Below are 20,923 nucleotides of genomic sequence, written 5' to 3'. Positions count from 1 at the left end.
AGTTACAGGTGATTTCGAGATGTTTTGACCCCCGAAATCAAGCCCCCAAGTTAAAAATAGGACCTAATTAGGGTTTTTGATTAAATGATGTATAGGAGGAATAAAATGAAAAGGGCACACTTTAATGAAAGGGCCCAACTTTATGATGTGGGAGATGATAAAATAGAACCTTAGACCTAATTAATTTGATTAATTAAGTGCTAAAGGGGAAATGCAATGCAAAATGTAAAATGCGCCAAGGCGGGTGCTAAACTAGGTGTGAAATTGTACCACCCTAGCAAGTGCGTACAATTTACGATGCTACAGTTTTAATAATAATTTTAATGTTAGTTGGATACTAATATTAATACTATCATTTATAACATTGTCGATTAATTATATCAAGCTCAAATAAAATAATTATTAATGTTATTATTGTTAACATAAACATAATTAGTTGCAATAAGTTATAATGATTAATAATATAATGGCAAGGGTTATTGCAGTATTAATAATTATTACATAGTATAATAAAATTACTTATACATTTTATTTATGTTTAATTAAAATAATTATCAAAAATTATAATGAAGAAATAAGTGATTTTATCTCTATGTTGCAAACAACATGCAAGTTAATCTTCTAAAACCTGGAAGATGTTGCCACCTTTGAATTAACTAAACCTATTTTCCTTCCTTTTTAGTAGTTATTTTCATCTTCTAATTGACTTGGGTTTTTATTCATAATTTTTACTTTTTATTCAATCTGAGAATTATTCCTTTTAAGTAAACAATTTCTATTATTTTTACTTATAGTAAACATACATTGGATTAAGAGTAATACCTATTATTAGTTCCTACCATGACATGGAACTATAGGCAAGGCCACATTTTTAACTAGTGATTAAATAATTTTATTTGAACCAATCAAAACATTTTACTATTTGTCATACAATCAATTTTAATCTTTTAGCTTTATGTAAATGACCATTTTTTTATTCCAAGTAAATAAAAATCCACTTTTCCTCCATTTTAATTAGTGATATTTTAAATTTCAACATTTGCAAAAGAAAATAAGGCTATTTCTAATTACATGTATACTAACTTATTTACCCAATTTTTGACAGTGACAACTATTCCTATATTTTAGAAAAATGTGGATGCATTTTTAATGTGAATAACAAAGAAACTAAAATAACCCGTTCATGGGCAGTCTAAGGTTAATCGTAGTGCTGTGACGGGTACAGATTGTGTTTGGACTAAATCGGAGTGAGGATGGATCAAAATTAATATTCATGGAGCTTCAAAAGGTAATCTGGGCATCTCAAGTGCAGGGTGTGTTGCTTGTAATGAGGATGGCCAAATTTTATTTAAAGGAGTTGAGTGTTTGCAAGATGGAACAAATAATGAAGTAGAAGTGCAAGAAGCCTTACTTGGGATAGAACTGAAACGTAACCTGAAGGCTCCAAAGGTCCATTAAGAAGGTGACTCTCAAGTAGTTGTGGATGCAATTGTTAAGGGATCCTCTCCATGTTGGTGTATTAGTAAGTTTGTATCTATCATTTGTTCAAAATTAAGAACCTTCCAAGACTTTCGGATTTCACACATTAAACGAGATGGGAATGGGGTGGCGGATTACCTATCTAATGTGGTTTGTGAAATGGGTCATTTTGTAACCAAGTGGTGGGGGACCACAGATGAAGAGGCACATTGGGATGCCTAGGTGGCACACTTGGGTCGAAATTCTTAGTGTTAAGGAGAAGTACCATCACTATAGCATGTTTTGAAATCTCATTTACTTTCCAAGGATGTTGCATTAATGTGAAATGTGCGAAAGTGGTCTATTGAAATGCTCTCATTCCTGGAGAAGTACAAGCCTTTAATGCAGGCTCTTTTCAATTCATTGGGAAGAATGCGCACTATCACAATGGGCTTGAAAGGTGACAATCTAGGAACATTGCAGTTTTGCCTTAAATGGTTTTTTCAGTTGTTCTGTTTAAAGCTTTTTTTCTGGTTCTAGGTAGGCTAACTTCACACTGAAGACCAAAAAGCAACTCTACCCATTTCTTGGGTCATTCACAGAAAGAATATTGAATGAGAAGTTTTTACATAGAGATGAAATGCTAGTGAAATGCATCTAGAGATTGACGGGAGAGAGAATTAGGTTTGTAGAGCATCGTTACTGAAGGAATATGGATGTATACTCCCTAATTGTTGCATGGGGGTTGGAATTGGAGCATTTGTTGGAGCCAGTAAAAAAGGTGGTGAGTGAAATTATTCCAGAAGACTATAGTCTAGGCCTGGAATCTATCTTTGAATGTCAGTCCCTGGTAGAGGATTTGATTTGTGTGAAGGCATTGTAAATTTCTATCACTTCTCAAGGTAGAAATATACTCCTTTCTTGATGTGGTGGGATAACAGGATTTATGCACATTTCAAAGAGGAGGCAAAAATTAGGTGGGAAGCTTTGAAGCTATTTTTGGACATGATAGAGGTTGATGAGGAGCTACAATGTTCCATTGAGGAGGCCAAAGATCTTGAAGAAGCAGGAACGAGTACTGATGCAGGAGGTCGAGTGAGGAAACAAAGGCGTGTGAATCCTAATTCCCCCTCTAGTTAGCTCTGTTAATGGAGTCCTTTTACTGTGTTTTTAAGCTTGGGGTTATTTCCATGATTTTACTCAAGTATATTTATTGTTTGAATTATTTTATTGTTAAAATTCTCCTAGTTGATACTATAACGAGCCATTTTGGGGTACTCGAATTGTTTAATTTTTGTATGTTGATACATTGAGGGGTTAGTGGTTGGGGGTATAGGGTAGTTTCTTAATGATGGTTTTTTGGAGGGTGGTTTGGAACTACAAAAGCTTTTGGATAGTTGAAATGTAAAATTCTATTAATAATTAATAAAAATCATATTATTACCGATTAAAAAAAATAGAAACTAAAACTAAAATAATCCATGACAAAGTAAAACTTATTTAATCTTTATACATAAGTTTTAATTTTCAAAAATAATTATTAATTATTTCTATAAAAAAATTATTTTAAAAATGTAGTAAATATTATACTATATCTTCCTTTTTAAATCTATATTAAAAGAAAACAAACATTATATTATCAAAACATATGCTAAACTATAAAAATATAATAGTATTTAAAAAGTAGTAAATTTATTATACATGTTCTTTTTTAATCTATATAAAATATTTGAAAAATTTCTTTTCTTAATAATATTATTTGTATAAATATTTTTAAAATAAAATTAAAAATTATGCTAAAAATATTTTAACAAAACATAATAAAATTATATTAATTTCTGAATTTAATATTTTATTTTTATGCTATACAAAATTCAAAACTCTTCAAATAATTAATCTCTGGTATTATATAAATTTATTCACAATAATTATGTTGTATGGAAGTAAAAAATGATGGTAAAAATATATTTGTAGATAGCATATTTATTTGCCTTTTAGATTATATAAATTAAAACAATCTATCCTACAACCATGCAAATTATAATATCACGAATAGCTATCATTAGTTTACTTATATTTTTCAATCTTAGTGAAGCAACAAATAAAATAAAATAAGTCATGCAATTATTTAATCTTTACATTTTAATTTTAATTTTAATTTTGAAAACTTATTATTCATTATTTCTATAAAAAAATAGTTTTGAAAATGCATAAATATTATACTTATATCTTCATTTTTAAATCTATATTAAAAATAAAATTGATCATTCATTTTAACAACACCTCAATCGAATAGCGGGATGAGTGGGAAAGGAGGATGTTGTCAAGCTAGGGTTTCAACGCCTAATGATTCAGGCGATGGAGACAAGGATGGCAAGGTAGATGGCGAAGGTGGGGGCCTCTTCCCTTTAACCCAAATTTGTTGCTCTAGTTTTTGCGTAGTCTTGTGTGGTTTGTAGAGTGTGTGGGTTGAATGCAGAGAGGAGGACGACGTGATATCCTTGCCCATGTTTGTGTATTTGAGTGGAGAGGTCACTGTCCTTCTGAATGTTTTTGGTTCTTTGCACACAAGTGATGAATCTTGTTGGGTGTCCAAGATCTCGCGCAGTGGTGTTTTGTCTTTGGTGGCCTGTTTCGTGATAGGTTATGGGTTCCTCTCAAGGATGAGAGTAGTCTTTTTGCCTCCCCTCTTTGTCTGGTCCTACTTTTTTAGTGGTGCGGGTTTGACCTTGGTGCCTCGCGGAGAGTTGCAGACTGTTCTGCATTTCTTTTTGTTTCTCAAGCCCGTGTGGGGGATCCCCTATCCCTTGTTGTTTCCATGTGCCTCAAGAAGAAGGGCTCTGCGTGGTCATGGCAGAGTATGGCAGTTTTGGAGGGGTTTGATTGTATTAAGGGTAGGTGATGGGTGCCTGTCCATACACACATGGAAACATCTATAAGTTAAGGGATCCTTGTAAAACCCTTGTTTATGTGTTAGGGATGTTTTTATATCCAGTTCGTGGTTTGGCTGCTGGTATGTTGATGTTATTTTCTTTTAGCATCATTGTTATGTTGGGTTTTAGATCCAGGTAAAATCTGAGGGTTTTGGGTCCCTTCAAAAACTTTGGGGTTTTGGGTCCCCTCAAAACTTGTTTACCCTTAATTAAAAATAACACCTCAATCGAAAAATTACATTAAAAAAATAGTAAAAAATATAATTATATGTTCCTTTGTAAATCAATATCTAATATTTGACATTTTTATTTTCTTAATATTATTATTTGTATAAATATTTTAAAAATAAAAATAAAAATTATATTAGCAAAATTTTAATCAAAACATAGGTGAAACTATAACTATCAAAACATATAATGAAGTTATTTGATGAATTTAACTATCAAGAAAAATAATAAAAAGAAATATTCATATACCAATATATAATATTTGATATTTTTGTTTTCTTATTATTATTATTTGAATAAATATTTTTAAAAAAAATTAAACATTATATTCATGATATTTTACTCAAAACATAGGTGAAACTATAAATATCAAAGCATATAATGAAGTTATTTGATGAATTTAATATTTTATGTTTTGGTCACACAAAATTCAAAACTCTCCAAATGATCAATGCAAATAATAATAACAAATGTTCATGTACCAAATAATGTTTACAAAATTTGTTTTCACTTTCTATTGAGACTTTACATTATTTTTTCAAGGTTTGAAATTTCAATTGATTGAACAAAACTATTTTGACAGAATTATGTAGGAACTAATTATTTTGGTAATAAAAAATAATAAGAAGAAGAAGATGGACAATCAAATTTATTGAAGTTATTATTATTTATTTAAAACATTATTAATATGAACTCATTATGATTAGTGGCTCAGTAATTAATATTAATGCTATTATGGTTAACATTAATAATATCAGAAAGTATTAAGGTTCTAATAAGTTAATATTCTCTGAATAATAATGATGTGGGATTACTTTTAAATAATATTATTGTTATAGCATTAATTGTATATATAAATTATAACTATGAAAGCATATATAATAAAGTTATTTTTAGGCCACTCAAAATTTAAAACCCTTCAAATAATAAAAATAAATGTTCATGTATCAATATATAATATTTGACATTTTTCTTCTCTTACTATTATTATTATTATTTGTATTAATATTTTTTTTTAAATAAGATTTGAAATTTCAATTGACTAAACAAAACTGTTTTGAGAGAATTTGACATGAATGCAATGTGACCTTGTTTGTAAAAAGAGAGAGACAGAACTTTAAAAAAACCATGAAAAATGAATGATGAAATGTTTTATATTTTCGAAATCATATATACAGTGAGGAGCCTATTTCAGGCTTTGTTTTCTATAATCAAGGTCAAATGAAAATAACCTGCGGACTTCCCTTAAAGCCATTTGAATAAATTTATTTTTATGATATAAAGTATTGGAAATTAAATTTATAATTCGTAAGTTTTCAAATTTAAAATCATTAAGAATTCAAATAAGATCTAGGAGAAATGTATTGTTTGAAATACCCTCAATCGACTCAGCTGGATAATTGGCATCTTGTGGACCACTAACTATTGATATGGTGAAATCAATCACCTGTATCTCCTGCCAAATGTAGCTGAAAAAAGGCTTGCTATTTTGTGGGCCAGTGACTTTTTATTAATTTCCTTTGTTTTGTATATTTTGTATTATGTCACTGGGTGCTTAAATTTCCTTTGCTCTCATAGCAGTCATTATGTATATAACAACTCTACTCACCCATATCCTCATGTCTTATCCATTTGGTATGTACGTACGCAAGGAAGGTTAAAATGCATTAAAAGAAATATTAAATTGATTGAGTTCTATGTTAACGTCATATCTTATAAAACTAACTACAGTTAACATCGATAGATATTTATTTGGTTAAGTCGTACACATGGGTATTACCACAAATATTAAATTCATTTCACTCTATTAAGTTCCGAATTTCGTATGCTTTAAAAATTTACGTCCATTTCAATATAATATATGGTACAAATAGATAAGATATAATTATTAGTAAAATAATTTTAAAATTCAATTTGTATATGTATTCCATTCAATGTTTCCGATTATATTTGGTTATTGCTTTCATTTTCATGATGATGAATTACTAAATTTCAAACATTGAATAAAAAATATGCACACTTAAATCTACAAACAACCTTATTATTATACATTGAATCTGATTCAAAATACACATCCAATATAATACGCTGCTGAAATGTTTATCTAATTAAGAAAGCACAGAAATTTTAGGTCTTTGATAAGATTGCCGACTAAATCCGTCTTTTTCCAAACAGAAATCAACGAAGGAGAGATACATTCGCAACAGAAATCACCAGAATTGGTTTGTCTTTGTTGTTGGTGTAGCAACTTTCTTTAATCGTCTATCTGCAAATGTTATGTAGAAGCAGAAACATTTCTGTTCAATATTATAATTAAGAACATATCCAACCCATTCTGGTCTCACTTTAGAATTAAGGAAGTATGTTGTCACCAAGACTGTGCTGTCTCAAGTTATTTTTTAATTCCCCTTTTTGTTTTGCTGCATTGAAATGTTTCACCATACAGTTAGGACAAGCCAGATTAACTGCTTTGCCTATATTCCTGCAATTATGTCTCCTCCCTTGCAAATATATTTTAAAAAGTTCCTGTCTAAAATCCAAAAAATAAAAATAAAAACACTTTTTTGAAGAAAGTTGTGCTGATGTTTGATTAGAATTTTATTTAGGACACGTAAGTTCCTTGAATTATTTCTCATTGAATCTAAATCGATGAATTTAGTATTAAAACCACTGAAATTATATCCTCCTACTTGCCAGTCAAAACTCGCGCTTACGGAAGGCATGAAACGTGTATGCATGAGAAAAGGCTTACTATATGAAAACTCCGACAGCGTTCTCAAACGACCGGCAAATGGAAACGCTATACTATAAAGTAATCTACAAAGAGTACTAGTCAAACTTGTCCATTCGCACCATTAATATTGATATGGTCACAGGAGGGGGGCAAAAGTAAGAGTAATGCCTACCTATATATATACTCTACCCCATGTGAACTCTTTCTAAAGAATACGGATTCGTCATCAATAATCTACTTGAAAAGTACATAAGACTACGGGTAAGAGAATTAAGCTTCGGTCCCATACAGTACTCAAGTACAAGGCAAATGGAAATATCCATTATTGATATTAAAATGTCAAATTACTGATAAGCCCAATGTGGGGTAAGAGTGTGACTTCATAATGGCCTTCAATTAGCCAACAGCTGGGAAATTGACTTGGGAATCTTCCCTGTAACAGCCATCTGGATAGAATAACATCCACAAATAATAAGACTAACTACACTAGCTATTGTTTAAGACTCCTATACCGATTTTCAGGGGTTTTGACGATGGCAGCTTACAAATTGAATACGAAACATTGCTTATATAACGAGTAATGTTAGGTATTTCTTCTATGCATATCCGGTATTAGGTGTAGAATTGTCTAAAGAGTCTATCACTTCTGGTAAGGGATTTTGCACGAGACGGTTTACATGCACTCCAAAGTCCAAACTCTGTGGAATCAATCTACGCCTTACAAGTCTGGGAAAAATTTGAGTGCCAATTCGCCGTAGAATAAGAGCCACGTCATTGTTGACCTCAGCGAGATCGGTGGTGCAGTTTAAGTTAAGCTCGTGGCAAACGCTTGTTCAACTCTATATTCAATCAAACGTTCGCTACTTAACTGATATTAGCTTCTTGGACATTATTTTAATCAATGATTCGCTATTTAACTAGTTTTAGCTAGGCAGTCCTAAACCTTATTAGATGTTTTGATCGGCCTGAATTGTTTATAATTGGGAATTTTGTTGGTGTAGACTTAAGTGGCGGCAAAGAGAATTTCGTTGCAACCATATTAGATAAGCTTTATAATTTAATAGTTTGCAAAACAGTGTGATAGATAAGTCCTCATTAAAACTTAATTATTATTTTGCGTTTATACAGACCAGGATTTTAAACCGGCTCCCGATTTGCTTAATCTATGTTCTAGTTAATTAGAGAGAGCCTGTTACAGATTACTTAATCAAATTAACAGTAATCTGGAATAAAACAAAGTACCATTCAACTAAGTGGTCCTAATCTGTGGTCTAATTAAGTACAGAGAACCTGATACATATTACTTAAAGTAATTAATAGTAATCTCAAGAAAACCAAAGTACCATTTAACTAATAGGTCCTAATGTAATTACATTCCATGTTTGTCGTCGAATTTCTCAGTCCAAGCAGCGTGGTAAGAAATGATGCAGTCCATTAGGAAACCAATGTTCATCGAATGCTACCGGCTTCTTCCCAAAACTGCTCAATGCTTGGGCGGCATGAGACAATGACGATTTCCATGTCCTCATAGCTGCTGATTTTGACATTGATGGAACTCAGATTGAAATGAGAAAAAAAAGAAACTCTACATTAATTAACCACAACCGATTCGAAGCGTTAGAGTGTAAAGGAACGAGAATTTTATTGAAGCAATCAAACTCGTTATTTCAAAACCTGATAACTTACATCAATCACCTAATCCTTGCCGACTGCCAACTCAGTCACGGAATTCCTTCCTATAAATTTATGGTGCTTAGAGCATTGATGAATCAAACCTATCCATTACATTTTGCGTGCTATTTGAAGAAGAGATTGAATCCCAGTCTATTTTATTTTGTCTTGAGTTCTAGATTATCTGTGAACATTAAGTAGCTTTGTCCTTACAATCTGAATTCTGTGCTATCAGATATTTTTGAGCCATGAATAGCTATGTCAGAGTTGATGAGGCCGTTGAGGAACGGAAAGCAGAAAATTCTAAAAGTAGAGGCGTACTAGTTGGTATGACTTCAATTCTGCTTCTCGCCGCCCTCGTCTTTGTTGCAGTCGAGTCTTCAGTGGGCTCTAACGCCCATGACAATCGCCATCATCATTCTTGGAAAACCGTTTCGAAAGTGGCAAAATCGGTGTGTAGCAAGACTCGTTATCCCCATCGATGTGTCTCATCCATGGCTTCCTATCCTGCTTATCAAACGGCCAAGCTAGGCGATCTTACCAACGTCGCATTGCAAGTAAGCATTCAAAGAGCGCAAAAGGCTCGAGACTTCGCTCTCAGTCTCCAAAATAATTTGATGAATGAAAGAGAACGCGCGGCCTGGCAAGATTGCTTGGAGCTATTTGAAGATACCATAGATCGTCTCAACGTCTGCTCGAGCAATGGTTTTCTCAAAAAGGACTCGCCCGTTTGGATGAGTGCAGCACTGACAAACCAAGAAACCTGCTTGAACGGATTTAGTGACCTCAATTTGAGTGCCTCTAATCCAATCCAAGCTTTCATGGCCTCCAGAGCTGTGAATTTGTCGGAATTAGTGAGCAATTCGCTATCTATGTACAAGCTCTCCACCATGCCTACAAACACGGGGAATAACCGCCGCCTGCTGTCTTTCAAAAACAATGAAGAGGGAGACTTCTATTCCAATTATGGTCGTCTGAATGAAGATGGATTTCCAGAATGGTTATATGTTGGTGACCGCAAGCTATTGCAGTCATCGAGCCCTGCGAGCCAAGCGAACGTGGTGGTAGCCCAAGATGGTTCTGGCAATTACCGAACAATTGCGCAAGCAATTAACGCTGTCCCTCAGAAGAGCAGCAAAAGGTACATCATCTATATTAAGGCGGGTACGTACAAGGAGAACATCGACATATCCAAGAAGATAACGAATTTGATGTTGGTTGGCGACGGCAAAGATAAAACGGTGGTGACTGGAAGCAAGAGCGTCCAAGACGGCGTCACTACCTTCAAAACTGCAACTGTTGGTAAGAAAGACTCCATTCTTTCCTTTGGGTTTTTTTTCAAATTGGGTGAATATTTTTTATCAAGTAGTGATATCTTCAATATGATGACAAACATTATATCTTGTTAATGATTGAGTTTTGAGAATATGTGAATGTTTTCTTTATGAACAGCTGTTTCTGGTAACGGATTCATTGCGAGAGATATGACGTTCGAGAACACGGCGGGGGCGGCAAAACATCAAGCCGTTGCTCTTCGAGTTGGGTCAGACCTCTCGGCGGTGTACCGTTGCAGCATCAAAGGCTACCAAGACACTTTGTATGTCTACTCGCTCCGCCAATTCTACCGCGAAGTCGATATCTATGGGACCGTGGATTTCATCTTTGGCAACGCAGCTGTGGTGATCCAGAACAGCAACATCATCGCCAGACGCCCCATGAGCAACCAGCAGAACACCCTGACTGCACAAGGAAGATCTGATCCCAACGAAAACACCGGAATTTCTATCCACAAGTGCGTAGTGTCTGCATCGTCAGATCTGCAAGCGGTGAAGGGGTCGATAAAGACGTATCTGGGGAGGCCGTGGAAGCAATACTCTCGTACTGTCTTCATGCAATCCACTCTCGGTGACCTCATCGACCCCACTGGTTGGTTGCCATGGAGCGGGAACTTTGCTCTGAGCACTTTATATTATGGAGAATACATGAATAGCGGAGCTGGTGCAGGAACGTCCAAGCGTGTGAATTGGCCTGGTTATCATGTGATGACTAGTGCCACCGAAGCGTCCAAGTTCACTGTTGCAAATTTCATCTCTGGTACTTCATGGATTCCGGCTACAGGAGTCACCTATACTTCAGGATTGAACTGATAATTACTCTTTACCTTACCATACTATTGTTAAAATGTTAATAGTCTATTATTGCTCAAAAGTCGTCAATAATATGCTTCAGCCGTCTAATGGAAACAAAACAGAAGTTTCCAATCATTTTCAGTCATCAATATAGAGAAATCTGTATTTTGTTTATTTCATTGTAGTTGATGTAAAATATTGTTGTTAGAATGATTAATTTGTTGTTTTGTTATTATTATTATTATGAAATTTTATTAAATTATTTGATTTAATTCTAGATATTTTTGAAATTTTGTTTTTAGATGATGCTTAAAAATTAAAATAAAAAATCTTGATTCAACAAAAGTTAAAATTATATTGTTTAGAAAAGCAATTTCAAATGAAAATTACAATTATAAAAATGATATAATTACAACATTTCATTTTCACTTAATCAAAGATATTATAATTTACATTTTAATTTTTTTAAAGTAATTTATGAAAGAAATATATATAAAATAGATTTCAAAATATAATTATTCATTATTTTTGTTAAATATCATTTTTATTATAATTTTTTAAAATATTTAAAACTAATATTAATTTTATTTATATTGATTATTAATTATTTAATCACAATCTTTTATGGATTTTTTTTCATATTTTCAATAAACTAAAATTATTTCAAATATGATTAGAAAATTGAACCACAATCTTTTAAATAATGTCAATAGATCAAATAACACAATAAATAGTGACATGAAAATAAATTTCTACAATTAATTATTAAAGTGAAATAGTTAAAATATTTCATGCTCACATCATACTAATAATACTTTCACAATTAATATCCAATAAAATAATAGATAAATTAATTTTGATATATATATATATATATAAAACAGTAGTTGTCCAAGGGGTTGAGCTTAGTTGGTTAAAGCATTGAGTTCTCAATGTGGAGACCCAAGTTCAACTCCCATGAGGGACACCTTTGTGTAGAATTCTAAGTTCTGACTCTTGGTCTTCCATTGGTTGTTTAAAGTGGGTTTCTTAGTTGTGACCCTTGGTCTTCCAATTGTTGTTTCTAATATTTGTAATAAGTTTGTAACGTGGATGCTCGAATGAGCAAAAAAATGAACTTTATGATTCTATGATACTTAATACAAAAAAAAAAATAGTAGTTGTTTAAGTGAGCATCTTATCATATAAGCACAAGTGGGTGCACAACTATCTGACCCTATACAGGTAATGACCCCTTGCACAACTATCGGACCCTATACAACTATTGACCCCACTCCCATTTGAACAAACTATTTTAATTCAAAATTCCCATTTTATTATAAATTATATGAATACTTTAATATTCTACCTCTACTAAAACTAATAATATATTTAATTATTATATAAAACATAGCCTTATCTCCTTTCCCCAAAGAAATATATGAATTTTTTTTCTAGTTTACATTGTCATTACATGTTCTTTTTATTTCTCATTTGCATAAAGCACTTTAAATTTAGTTCATCATAATTCAAACAACAATAAATGACATATTTACAAAAGCTCGTGAGACAATAACGTCCTCCCCCAATCTTTGACATTGTGCTCATTGCTGATACATCCAAATAGAAAGCATAAATCCCCTGTGAAGATCCCGTAAGGGAATATCTGGTGAGCTGCTGAGCCAACTATATCGAAGGCTCTTTTTTTTTTAATACTCGTATAAAAAGATGAGATAAGAATATGACGTTTATGTAAACATTGCCAATGGTTGCTCTCTGCAGAAAAGATGGCCGACTGTCATGAAAGTAAAGAATGCAACATTTCTTAAATAAGATGGCTGAGTGATCGAGTGGCCTTCCACATTGGCAATAATTGTGAAGGTACAATTCATATGGGATAATGATATAGAAAAAACAAATTATTTTAACTGATGATAATGAAGGCACGTTTTTTGAGGGGTCAATAGTTGGGTGAGGTTCTATTGTTTGTATAGTATTTGTAATTATAAGATTTAGTCCTACAACATATTTGTATTATATTTTGCCAATAATTAGTTTATATGCAAATCAAAGAATAATCAAATAGTGATCAAGATAGACCCACAAATTACACATATGAAACTATAATGATTATATTAAGAAAAAATAAAAATGCGTTTATTCACAAGTGAAATAAATATCTTTTTGTTTCAAATGAAATATCATAACTATCCAAGATAACTCTATCATTTATAAAATAAGATGCTCATTAAAGCAAGAATTATTGTTATATGAAAAAATACTATTCTTGTTAGTGCAACTATTAGGGTAGTCATGTAAATGCATTGGAGTAGTTCATATTAATAGTTTCTCTTATCAAAAATAGGAAAAGTGAGGAGAATAAGTACCTTGTACTTTTCCATAAAACTTGAAGGCCTATAAAAAAAATTGACCATTTAAATTTAAATATATTTTGTTTTTTAAATAATATTTATATGTTCAACAAATAGTTTTGAAGCCAATACACATTCCTATGAGTGGGAGTGGAAGCAAGAGAATGAGGCTTTAATTTTCAAGTGATAGTAATGAAGATGTTGAAGATAATTTAGACAAGGATGAAGAGAATGCAAAGCAAATTATTGAAGGCACAACATCTCGTGGTGGAACATCTAGAAGCCATTACCTAGTCAAACAAGGTCGTTCAATTTTTTGCTTTGAAGGAGGATCCTAAAGATTGAGATTAAAAGGACATATCTGCTTTAGGATCTTATAGGGGGATTCCTGCCCATATGACCACTTCTCCCTCTTCAACCCAAATTCATTTAAGGGTTGATTGTTTCAATTTTGAGATTCAAATAGTTATTACAGATGAGTTTATAATCATGGGGATGGGAATCTCTATTATAGATTCGGCTAGGAAATATTAAGCCTTCTAGTATTGCTCAAAGTTACACTTGGGTGGCTTTACTTCCTTTCTAGTGTTGTCCCCCACCTAGTTGTGGCAAGCTTGAGAGTTTATGTTCCATTTTAGTATCTTTTATGTAGGCATATATGCCTAAGTATTTATCTAGACTACCTATTGAATGGCCCGTTCACTCCAATTCACCCTCTATTCTCTTATGTTTGTCAAATACATTCTTGAAGACTCTTCTATTCCAAACACTTAAATTTTCTTTTAATAGTTGTAATTTCTTACCAAAAATGAACATCCTCACTCCTCTCAAAATTCTCTCCACCAATTAGAAATAATATCTGCCATACCGGGCCATCTAAACCACATCTTCTCGAACTTAAATTGACTTCTACCCGCTCGAACATTTTCTACAACACTCAGTTCCATTGGGTAATGATCAGATATTGGAATTGGCATGATCAGCGTACTTGGAGTTATAGCTTCACCTGACAATTCATCTATCAAGAAAAATCTATACAACCACTGCATATGTTTGAAAAACTTAATCTTCTATTTGTCCAAGTATACTTCCCATTTGAGGGGACAATATCTGAGAACCTGTTTGAAGTTACAAAGTGGAGAAAATTGGTTTGGGACTATGTTATTCTTCCCAACCCACCTACTTTATCACTTGGATGCAAGATGGTGTTCAAATCACCAACCAAAATTACTTTCAACTGCCGACCTTGCAAACCTGGACTTAGGGTTCTCTAAAGTTCTTGTTTTTCCAAAGTTTAATATAGTCCATATACATTGTAAAAAAATAATTTTAAATCCAATGAAAGACTTTTGACTTCACATTTAATCCAATTGTGATTCGCCAATAGTATCGAGACTGAAAGCTTATTTGGTTTCCATAATATACATAATCCTTCTGAAGTGCCAAATGCTTCTTGTACAAATCCTAACAAACCAAAATTATATTTTACAAAGGCCTCTACATTGTCTTTCAATAGTTTAGTTTCTTGAAGGACAATAATATCAATCCCCTGACAGTCTATTTGGCACTTTATCAAGTGCCTTTTGTTAGGGGCATTTAAGTCCCTAACATTCCAAGTGAGAATTTCCATTGCCCTCCATTGGAGAGCTTGCCTCCCCTAGATCTCATTAGATATGTTTCGATGGAAACCTGATGAGGAAGCAGTCCATCCTCTTCTCTCGTTTTGTTGTTTGTTTTTCTCCCTATTTTTTATTTCATTGACACTTCTATTGGGGGATTAACCATAGTCTGGATAATGGTTCTTGGTTCCATAATGTGTAATTTGTCTTCCTCCTCTTTTCACATTATCATTGGTATTTCAAGTGGCTCATGAGGCCTTGATGGAGTAGCCCACACCTCTATGTTATCTTCCACCATATCCCATTCCTTTTCGAATATTTGTCTTCCTCCTAGTTTGCCACTGTAATGATAGTCTTGCTATCGTCCACCATTAGTTCTTTTCTTTCCTTAAATTCCTTTGTCCTAATTGTATAATTCATTATCTCATTCCTCTATTTTTGTGTCCAAAATTTACTAACTGTTATTCTACAATTGTCAATATTATGATTTCTTCTTCTACATTTGATACAAAAAAATTCTCCCTCTCTTTTTCAATCTTTTGATTCCACCACACAGCAACTGTCAAGAATCTCTTTTCTTTTGAAATAGAGTTTATTACCAACACGTTAATTTGGGCATAATGAATCTGATCACTCTCACCCATATCTATTTCTAAAGTTTTCCCCAACCTATCCCCTATCTTCTTCAAACAATCTTTGCTCCAGAATTTAAAAGGAAGATTGTACAAGCGAATCCACAATAGTTTTTCCTCCGAGTTAAGGGCAATTGGGTTAAAGTTTAGCACCCATTTCTGAACATATATATAAATCCCCAAACCTCCATGGTACCCTCTTGCATAAACCTCATTCATCTCATCTTCCTTACCAAATTTGACCATGAAGAAATGTTTAGGCATGAAATATACCCCTCTGGCTTTATTCCAATTTTGCCTCACCCATTCTCAAATCTCTTCTCTTGATTTCTTTGCACTCACAACACAACCAGTAATGGCCACATGGCAATAGACTGCAATATCTCTATCCACAATTTCTATAAGATCCAGCAACACTTCCTTCTCCTCAAAACAAGGGTTTTCTTTCTTCTTGTCTGAATTCCCCTGGCACACTCTTCCCTGCCTCTCCATCAATTTTATTAGAAAATTATATTGAAATATCTATTCCTAGTAAAGAAATTCAATGACTTTGGACAAAAGTAAATAAGTTGCATGAATAGAAATGAAAAATAAACATCTCAAACACATATATCTCAACATATTTTATATCCTAAACCTTGCCTTCATTTTGATTATGTGATTTTATTGGGTTTGAACTTATATTCTTGTTGGTTTGTTCAAAAAAGGGCTTGTTGTGGTCTTGGTCGTCCACGGCTTGTGAGTTCCTCCTTTGTATGACTTTATGATGATTTTCTAATTATTTGGGCCTCTCTCGATTTTATCTAATTAAAAAAAAATTATATAAATTTTTTTTAAATATTTATTTTAATTTTTTACAATCACACATGAACTATATTATCCTGTGAGAGTCGTACGAATTTTTAAAGATCAAGTTTTTGGGATGAGTAGACCATAATTTTGAGGTCGTTCTCTACATGATTTTTCCACTCAACTTTTATCTATTTCATTATTCATAAGTTAGTTTACAACGCGTCCATTACGTCATTATACTTTTACAATCCTTCTTATCTAAAGGTACGAAAATATAATAGAAACGAGCAAGGTGAAAAGAGATTTTAATACCTAATTCTAGACTCTAACGCGTGGAACAAAACAGGAACTTTCTTTAGCAAGAAGAATGCTTGCAACCTTGTTTGAAACGGCTATCCATCAATTTCTCACATAGAAGATCCATGATATAAATGTCGTCTCTTGATTTTCCTAAACATGTTCACGGAAACAACCTATATACTAGAACATTCTGGATAACGCCGTTGATCAAAAATAATCTTCGCTATGATAGAAAGATTCTTGCAAGAACAAGCCAATATTGACATTGATAAGACAATTTTCTAGAATACTTATTAAACTTGTGGTCACTGTGACAGCATGAAAGGATCAGCCATAGTAGCATCTCTACATTTCAAACAAGGAATATTCGTAGAAACACATATTTCAGTCCTTATTTCAAATGTGAGGTGGCAAGAGGAGACAAATACAAAATGGTTTCTGAGAACTACATTCCAAGACAAAATGGTTTCTGAGAACTACATTACAAGAAAAATCTACATCAAGTGAGGTTATAATAGCAAAAAGACAGAGCAAAGTCAATGGTGTAAACTTTCATGGACCTACAGATATCGTAGCCTCCTCTACTAAATGTAAGGCTAGTGAATCCACTTGCAAAGGCTGCCAAACAAGATAAATTTGAAATTTCTTCATTGTAGTTTGGTCGAAATAGTTGTGTTGATGTTGAGTATATTAAATAAAAGTCTTTCAAATGACAGTTTATCTTGACAGTAGAGTCGTAGACATTGTTACTCTTAAGCAATATATATTAAGGAGTAGGGGGGTTTAGAGTTTAGACTAAAATGTAAGAATTGCTCAGAAAGGCGGGTCATGGATTTAAAAGTAAACAAAGTTTAGAAGCGTTAGCAGTCTCAGATATTTCTGCGCGTCATTCAATACATTTTTCTTTCTTAATCGTCATGGTTTACAATATATGCAAATTAAAAATCAACGAAATCACTTTCCTAATTTTGAATAGCCTGCGGGTGAATGGTACGTTTGTGGCTGTAGGTTGCATGAATTATTACATAATTTATTAATTGATTTAGATCGTTTCAATCTGTCGAAACTGTGGATCACATATGTTGATTGAAAATCTATTAAGGCGTGGACCATGAGCCATTGTATATTAAGAAATAAGCTTCAAGCTAGAAGAAGGCATAAGTCTTGCCTGGATGAGACTGCGTGTCAAACAAAAATAAAATCCCGTGTTCAGTAAGTCGACTTGGATATAAATTGGCTGCACCCAGACAAACCTACGTGCTCTAGGGTTTTGAATATATAATTTTCCACACGTCATTAGATAAAAAGTCATCGTCATACTTATGAATGCATGCATGATATATTCAAAAGGGCCTGCAGAATCCTCCGTGCTACCGCTTTCCCGCATGGAAACTATTGTTGAGAGATGATAGATTATAAAATTATTATATCCACTCTTTCTCTATAATTTCCCATTTCCCTACTGTATATGGATACCGCTTAAATCAGTCTTCTTCCAGATGTTTTTAGAAATTAATACAATATCTTAAATAATGAGCTGTCATAATGTCTTTTCAGACATGAACTGGCATAGACTGGATTTCCAGGTTTATTTAATTGGGATGATGTCACACAAACTTCATACTTTAACTTAATTAAGACGAAGTATAATAAATTAGGAGACTAACTGGATCTTGTCCAGCTTAAATTAAGTTAGATCTAGTTAATTGAATTAACTTGCTCTGCAAGAAAGCAAACAGAGATTGAACTAAATTGTCGTAATCAAATTACAGTACATGCTTCTCGTGGACTTTTTCAATTCAGTAAATGCCGTTACGGCATGATGCAGGGTAAAGCCATGCTAAAAATTTCAACTTTGAATGATACTCGATCTCATCCCCTCAAACCGTTCAATGCTTGGGCGGTTGTGAGATCGTAAGGAATTCCATGTCCTCGTGGGTGTTGATTTCGACGATAATGGAGCTCAGACCAAAGACAAAATAAAATTACAACTCGAACATTTGAGTGAAAAGAGAAAATGATTTGATAGATGTAGTAATCATTTAGAAAATGGTAACAGAGATCGTTCACCTAATTCTGAACTAACAACTATGTCGTCTATTGAAAACCATCCCCTACATTTTTCTTGCTCTCCTAAGAAGAGATGGTTTATTCTTAGTTTAATTTTCTTTAGTCCTTTTGCTATCAAATTTTGTGCACCTGTACATGAAAAAAAAGTCGTTTTTCTAATCTGGTAACTGGTAAGTTTTTCGAGTTTAACCTGCAGAGCAACTGTTCCTAGCAGCTTCTGAAGTGAACTAGGATATATTTTAGTATGGTAATTTTTAGTTTAAATTTTCATTAATATATAAATTTATATAGAAATATAAAAGTATAGTATTTTAAAAGAAAATAATTTCACATTAAATTATCATAAAAAATCACATAATATACCAATTTTTTTAAATACATAATAATTTCACTTCAAATAATATATAGAAATAAAGAGTTGAATATATACTAAATTAAAAAGAAATAATTATATATAAAATACAAAGTTATAATCATAAGCATATTATTTACAATCTTTAAACATATTTATATATGTTATCAAATAAAAATTAAAAATTAATTTTCTATTTATCAATGATCTATTGTTTACATTGTTTTTTTTTAAATAGGTTGATTCATATGTATTTTGAACTTTTTGTATTGCTTTAAGAGAAAAAACTTTCATATTTCTCTCATATGATTGAAAGGATTCCTCATCTTCAATATTTAATATGTTGATTTTACCAAATAAAAACAATGTTTAATTCTTTCAGATTGCTATCTACCTAGCATAGATACATTAAGTCAAAAGTTATCGAATGAGAAGATAAAATTTCTATCACAACCCTTTTCTCTTCAAAATGAATGTATAGATATGATCTGAACTTACATTTGTTCTTGTTCAAACTTAATGTTACAGAAGAAGGATACAAGATATGTTTTCAATTTTTTTATTAGATAAGCATGGTTTTGAAAGTGCCTCAAACCTTGTATAAAGAGTGGGATAAAGCTTGAAGCACATCTAGACACCAACAAACAAACAAGAGGAACCACAAAAAGACTAAGAAAGACAAAGAATTGCAAAACCCAATCAACCCACCTTAACTTAGGGCAGTTTAAAAAACTGATCCAAAGAGCTTTGTTTAATCTCAAAATGAGGATCCTTCTTCCTAAATCCAACCCTTTTGTGACAATGATAAGACATTGAATTGCTGACAAAACCATCTCCCAGCTCCAAATCATCAACTAAGGAATCCATCGTCAAAAAATCTAATTGAAATTTTGCTTTAAAATCTACATTATGAACCTCCTAAAGGGGAGTAAGAGAATCCACTTCTTCCAATCTTAGTTTTCTTTTTTTCTTTTTCAAGCAAGTAGTGGAGGCATGACCCACTTTACCACAAGAATGGCAGATTACCAAGGAACCTTTATAGTTTATTTACTTCACCCAAGAATGAGAAGGTAATATGAGTGGGTAGTGTTGCAAGGTGTGTGCCATTGGTCTCCTTATGTTGTGCAACATAGTGCTCAATTTTGTGACATGGCTTGACCGCCTCTTGTGCATTCATTAAATCTCGTGGTTGTATCAGGCATTAATAGATTGATCTTTTGGTCCAATCAAAATCATGATTCTAACAGGTAGTATCAGAACCAGGTCATAGGTCTCAACCCCTTGTTTGTGCTAGGGGGGTATTGTTTCAAGGTGCATGCATCCTTGGTCTCCTTGTGTTGTGCAACACAATGCTTGGGTTCGCAACATGGCTTGACCTCCTCCCATGGAATCATTAAATCTTGTGATTGTATCGAACATTAATAGTTTGATCTTTTGGTGTAATGGTTTAATCATATTTGTAACAAGTAGCTTTTAGTTTTTGTCCATAAAAACAAAATATAGTGAATGAAAGCCTCCTCATTAATTTAGTGATCTTATTAGTATCACAATGTTGCCCTATGGTGTTAGCAATAATCATGAAATCCTTTTCATTCAGAATTATAAGGGTAACTCTAGAATAAGAACCCAAATAGGAAACTTTGATATTTTTGTC

General features: G+C 32.7%; 1 protein-coding gene across 1 annotated transcript; it reads left to right on the top strand.

Annotated features, from left to right (window-relative positions):
- Positions 1-9,113: 9,113 nt before the first annotated feature.
- On the top strand, positions 9,114-11,303 carry LOC131038724 (pectinesterase). Its single transcript, XM_057971248.2, has 2 exons — positions 9,114-10,326; positions 10,477-11,303. Exons 1-2 carry the CDS (start codon positions 9,273-9,275, stop codon positions 11,169-11,171), a joined length of 1,749 nt encoding a protein of 582 aa, XP_057827231.1. The 5' UTR covers positions 9,114-9,272; the 3' UTR covers positions 11,172-11,303.
- The last annotated feature ends 9,620 nt before the right edge of the window (positions 11,304-20,923 follow it).

This window comes from Cryptomeria japonica, chromosome 3 (genome assembly GCF_030272615.1).
Source record: "Cryptomeria japonica chromosome 3, Sugi_1.0, whole genome shotgun sequence".
In the NCBI taxonomy this organism is placed as follows: Eukaryota; Viridiplantae; Streptophyta; class Pinopsida; order Cupressales; family Cupressaceae; genus Cryptomeria; species Cryptomeria japonica.
This window is presented reverse-complemented; position numbering and strand designations above follow the sequence as displayed.

Coding starts and splice junctions, on each gene's coding strand:
- LOC131038724 (XM_057971248.2), top strand. CDS start 9,273: ATGAATAGCTATGTCAGAGTTGATGAGGCCGTTGAGGAACGGAAAGCA. Junction 10,327..10,476: donor CTTCAAAACTGCAACTGTTG/GTAAGAAAGACT, acceptor CTTTATGAACAG/CTGTTTCTGGTAACGGATTC.